Below are 5,807 nucleotides of genomic sequence, written 5' to 3' on the forward strand. Positions count from 1 at the left end.
CCACCCCCCACCCTCACGCGCTTCACCCCCCACCCCTTGCACACATTTCCAGCGGGTTATCACAATTGCCATTCCTCCCCTCCTCTCTGATGTGTTACCCAGATTACCATCAGTGCCCCTCAGATATTTTGAACAGATCTTCGGCGCGCGGCAATATCCACTCGGAGCCATCTGGTGCAGATCAGAATCTATCTATATACTGACTGACTTCTCGGGCTTCAGTCGTTAAGGCATTAAATCTAGATCTACAGGCACCCCCCTCCTCCTCCTTTTGACTCGGGAGGTGGGCGATTGGAGACTCGAATCAAATCAAAATAGAACAGTTCTCAAATGTGACCATTCCTGCCTCTCCGCCGCGCGCGCAGTTTGGTGACAGGAGTGGACATCTGTAGAGGCAAAGAGGTGGCTGCTCCAACCCAGTTTTATTTTTTTTTATATTTATATATATTTTTAGAGAGAGAGAGAGAGATTGAAATTGGATAAGGAGTTCAAGAGGAGCTGACCAAAGCTGTATGTTTTCTCCTGACTTCAGTTTAAAGTGTCCAAATAAATGGCAACATTAAAATGCGTTTAAAATTGTGACAAATTAAACATTAAATTGTTCAAGTATCCTTATTATTTAGCTATTGATTAGTTATTTTAAATGAGCCAGAGAAAACAACTTTAAATTTAGCTGGAGGGTGGGTGGGGTGGTGCGTTTAGGGACGTGCGGAAATCAGCGCAGCGCTGCTGGGCCTGTGTCCGGCTGCTCCACATTCTTTTCACACACAAAGCCAGAAAACGTGAAGCGGCTCTGGAGTTACAAAGGACAACAATCTGCTCTGAGTCCGCACGCACGCGCGCGCACACACATGCAGAGAAAGAAGCGCGCATTTGGAAAGGGTGAAAAGGAAGGGGAAAGTGGGGGAGTAAAGGAGGGGGAGGTGGTGTGTGTGTGTGTGTGTGGGGGGGGGGGGGGTCTGATTAAACCTGTATGAACAGATTAAAGAAGAAAGTGAATAAAAAAAAAAGACATTTACTGATGAATGAAAATGATAAACTGGACGGGTTTACCAAAACAAAATCACTATAAGGTGTGTGTGTGTGCGTGTGTGTGTGTGTGCGTGTGTGTGTGCGTGTGTGTGTGCGTTGAAGCTGTAGTTGTTGTCGTTTTTGGTAGTTTAACTATTCGCTTGAAAATCTTTTGCACGAGAGCTGGTAAAAAAAAAAAAAAAAAAAAAAAAAGTTGACTACTTTTTAAATAATCAATTATTTATTTGTGCGAACAAAACTGATTCCCATGATTAAATAAAATCACCTGCAACTCAAGAACCAAATCTTCTGTAGAAGGTATTTTAAATGTGTTATTATTATTATTATTAGTATTATTATTAATATTAATATTAATAATTAGAATTTAAACATGTTGAAGGAAAGTTCCGTCCCGTGGCACGTTTACTTCCTCGTGTGTCGGACAGCTGTAAAATCATGTACACAGACTGTCATACAACAATCAAAGCCTTCGGTGAATGAACATTTAACATACAATAAGTCCAAACATGAAGAGAGAGACGCGCAGAGGGAGAGAGAGAGAGGGGGGGGGGGGGGGGGGTGGAAGAGGGAGAGGGAGGCCCCAGCCAATGTGCACACTCTATATTCACATTATCCACATTGCTCCGAACGAGGAGGAGCTTGCGGGCTGAAGTAAGGGATGCCAATCAAAGCATCAACTTCAAATTGTATGTGAGAGATCAGGCTGGAAGACCTGGGGGCCAGGCGCGTCAGTCGGAGCGCAATTCTTCATCAGATCGCATCCAGCGGACTTTGCGCAAAGACAAAGCAGAGAGAGGAAGCCGAGATTTACCAGCGCTGCTCCCCCTCACTCCAGCTCATCAAACACTTTTCTTTTTTTTCTTTTCTGTTTTTTTTTTTTAACTTCTCCTGGTTCGTTCCTCTTTTTGTTTTTCTTGTCTTCTCAGCGCACTGTTTTGGTTTTTTTTTGTTTGTTTTTTTACGCACAGATTTTTTTTTTGTGGTTGTTGTTTGTTTTTGGTGCGTCTTGTCGGAGCTGTGCGACAATCCAGCGGCGGAGATGTCCTTCCCGCAGTTAGGCTACCCGCAGTACCTCAGCGCTTCCCAGGCGGTGTACGGGAGCGAGCGGCCGGGCGTGCTCGCGCCTTCGTCCCGGGGAGGGAGCACGGAGCTCGGAGGGAGTCCATCCGCCACCGCGGCGGCCGTCACCTCCGTGCTGGGCATGTACGCCAACCCGTACGCGCACAACTACAGCGCGTTCTTACCCTACACCAGCGCGGACCTGGCTCTCTTCTCACAAATGGTAAGAATTCATGTTTCCTTCACCTAAAGACTAAAGAAAGAGGGAGAAAAATCCGTTCCCCATAAAGAGCATATGCGACTCAGTTGTGGATTTAGTTGCTCGTGCAGCTACAAAGTTCGAGCAGAAAGGGAATTAATTATTTATTAAACGAGCAGGGACAAGAATAAAAAGGTGGCGTTTTTTGTCAAACACAATCAATCGATAGGTGGTGTACTTCCCTGAGAGAAGGACAAACACAAGAGCTGTAGGTTGCAGCAGAAAATGTTGCTCCAAAATGTGCAACTTTAAAAAAAAAAAAAAAAAAAAAAAGAAGCTGTATTTAAAGTGAAGGCTTAAAGACTTGTGCAGACAAGAAGTCCCATCAGACCTTCACTGTGTAAAGCTACAACAGCACGAGGGAGAAAAAGCAGTAATGCATGTGTTGGCTGAGTTGTTTTAGGCCTGACTGCTGCAACAACACACACATGGGCCAGAATTGACGGACACCTTTCAAGGTTCATTAAAAAGCAATAAACTTGATAAAAAGCTTGACTCCGGCCTTTAAACCACTCTGTGCACGAGGAAACGTTTATTGTTGCGCAATAAAAGCTGTCAATTATCACCATAAACTTTCCCTCGGCTCGTTCACCTCAGACGTCATATGAGTTATTTAGTTGAAAAATATATATAATAAAACTTAAAGTCAAACTGTTTGGAGGAGTTGGTGCAGGAGCAGGGCCTCCAGCTGCAAGCTGACAAGTTTATTTGTGGAAAGTTCTGCGTCCGGTGCAGCAGTTTTACTGTTAATGTTTGAGTATTTGACACCAGTGACATGACTGTCCATCCTTGATTTGAAGGGGTCCCAGTATGAGCTGAAGGACAGTCCAGGAGTCCATCCTGCCACCTTTGCGGCCCACACGTCACCCGCCTTCTACCCGTATGGCCAGTTCCAGTACGGAGACCCCGCCAGGCCCAAGAACGCCACCCGGGAGAGCACCAGCACCCTGAAGGCCTGGCTCAACGAGCACCGCAAGAACCCGTACCCCACCAAGGGGGAGAAGATCATGCTGGCCATCATCACCAAGATGACCCTGACGCAGGTCTCCACCTGGTTCGCCAACGCCAGGAGGAGGCTCAAGAAGGAGAACAAGGTGACGTGGGGGAGCAGGAGCAAGGAGGACGGGGAGGACGGCCCCCTGTTCGGCAGCGGGGACGAGGCGGAGAAGAACGAAGACGAGGAGGAGATCGACTTGGAGAGCATCGACATCGACAAGATAGACGACAACGACGGGGATCAGAGCAACGAGGACGACGACGACAAGTCCACGGAGGGGAGCAGGGACCTCAGGGGGGGCGTGGGGGTGCCCGGGGAGTTGGACAGCTTGGAGAAACGACGGGCCTTTGCTTTGCAGGCCCACGAGGCCTTTGAGAAATCTAAGAGCGCAATTTCAGCTCACGCGGGCGGGAAGGAGAACTCGGACGGGAACAGCAACACGCGGGTTTTATCCCCGGACAGGCCGGGGGGCTTCCCCCTCCCCTCCAGCAATAAACCCAAAATATGGTCTTTAGCAGAGACTGCCACGAGTCCAGACAGCTCAGCCCAGAAACCCACGTCCCCGTGCGGCCCGGGGGCCACCACTCACCCGTCAGCACCCCACCACCAGATCCAGACCCACCCGGCCTTCCTCTCCAGTCACGGACTGTACACGTGCCAGATTGGAAAGTTCCCCAACTGGACTAATGGGGCTTTCCTGGGCCAGAACTCCCTGCTGAACGTCAGGTCCTTTCTGGGAGTAAATCACCACCACCATCATCATCATCACTTGTCCTCCCAGCAGCAGCCGGCAGCCGTGGTCGTGTCTCCGGGAGCAGCGAGCAGCAGCGACAGCAAGACCCCAGCAGAGACCCCCAGTCCCAAACACATAGGTAGGAGGGGAGCGGGGGGCACACACGCACTAATATCACACGAAAGAGCGTGACTATAAACGTGTTTTGTCTCAAGGCAGCAACTGGTGTTTGCTTATTCCCCCACACCTTCATCATTTTAACATTATGGAAGCACGCATGCGCACTGGAGGCTGCACAGTTTCCAGAGAACTGGGATAAAAGCAGCCAGAGCTAATCTGACATACGAAAACGTGCTGAAAATAAACAAATACAATAATAAAAGGTGAACATTTCTCCTCATTGCTGGTATTTATGTGTTTGTCTCGGTTTCCTCTTCAGAGCACGAGGACGGAGTGAGAGCTGACTCCCCTCCGACACACACCCTCAAGTCTTCTTTTCGTCCCATTCATGACAGGTGAGACAAGCTGGAAAGTGTTTGTTTGTTTTTTTTGTGTGTCTTTTTGATAAAAAAAAAAAAAAAATTTGTTGTAAAAATTGTGTTCAATAATTTAAAAAAGTCAGATTATTGGCTAAAAATTCATTAAAACATGTATTTTAAAATAGCTGTGGTTGCTTCCTGTAAAAATGCCCAACATAATGTAAATGTTTATTAAGGTTAATAATGAAGGTTGTTACATTAAGTTCAGGTTATATACATGTGTTTGTGTCTCAGATTTGTAGTTTTAAAAAAAGCACAGATTAAAAATAAAATACAGTTTGCTTAACGGGTGACAGGGGTCTTGACTTTCCTCCCACTCCCCCTTTAATTCCTCCCCTCTGGGGAGAGAGTGGCTACTTATCAAGGCAGGGAGTAAAACGGGCTCTGTCTGGGCTCTGGGCTTCCCTAAAGACCCCCGGGAGGGCCCGAGCCCAGGGGAGAGCTCTGGAGGGAAAAATAGGAAAACAGTTTGTTCTTTTTATTTTATTGTCTCTTTTTGTGAGTGTGTGCAAAAAAAAAAAAAAAAAAATATTTGCAGCTAAATAGGTTTTTGTTCACGCTAAAATATTTTCGTCTTTTATTATTAATGAAAACGATTGTTTGTGCAAAAAAAAAAAAAAAAATGTTAGCAGCGCGCTGTTTCTAATGGAGCCCTTTCAGCGCGACCCTTGAGCTGCATATTGAAAGCTGCTGTCCAAACACGGCGGGGGAGTTCATCTGCCCCTCTTCTTCTCTCTGCAGGTCCGCTCTGCCTTCCAGCGCCAGGAGTCCCCAAGACGGCACGCAGAGGGTCCTCACGGCTCTGTCCTCGGCTTGAACAAGATCTGCCCTCCTCCTTTTCCTTCTCAAATCCATCGAAAAGGAAAAAAAAAAAAAAAAAAGAATAAAAAAAGAGACTTTATGCACCGCAAAGAAGGACAATAAGAAGAAATAATAATAATAATAATGCAGTGTAGCAGTCAGTCAAACAGATGACGTAATTTGGTAATATCCTGTGGATGGACGAACGAACGGATGGATGGATGGATGGATGGATGACTCACTCTATTGTTGTGTAGCCTATAATGTTACTCTCTCTTCCACTTTGCCCGGGCTGGCTGGGCCATTTTGGTAGGCTTTTTACATTATTATTATTATTATTATTATTATTATTATTATTATTATTATTATTATTATTATTATTATTAT

The 5,807-nt window shown here is 46.3% G+C and overlaps 1 protein-coding gene across 1 annotated transcript; it reads left to right on the forward strand.

The window, feature by feature from the left end:
* The first annotated feature begins 1,986 nt into the window (after positions 1–1,986).
* On the forward strand, positions 1,987–5,500 carry irx1a (iroquois homeobox 1a). Its single transcript, XM_037677082.1, has 4 exons — positions 1,987–2,314; positions 3,151–4,219; positions 4,520–4,595; positions 5,361–5,500. The coding sequence occupies exons 1-4, from the start codon at positions 2,072–2,074 to the stop codon at positions 5,434–5,436; spliced, it is 1,464 nt and encodes a 487-aa protein (XP_037533010.1). The 5' UTR covers positions 1,987–2,071; the 3' UTR covers positions 5,437–5,500.
* Positions 5,501–5,807: the final 307 nt, after the last annotated feature.

This window comes from Nematolebias whitei, chromosome 5, assembly GCF_014905685.2.
Source record: "Nematolebias whitei isolate Nwh7 chromosome 5, NemWhi1, whole genome shotgun sequence".
NCBI lineage: Eukaryota > Metazoa > Chordata > Actinopteri > Cyprinodontiformes > Rivulidae > Nematolebias > Nematolebias whitei.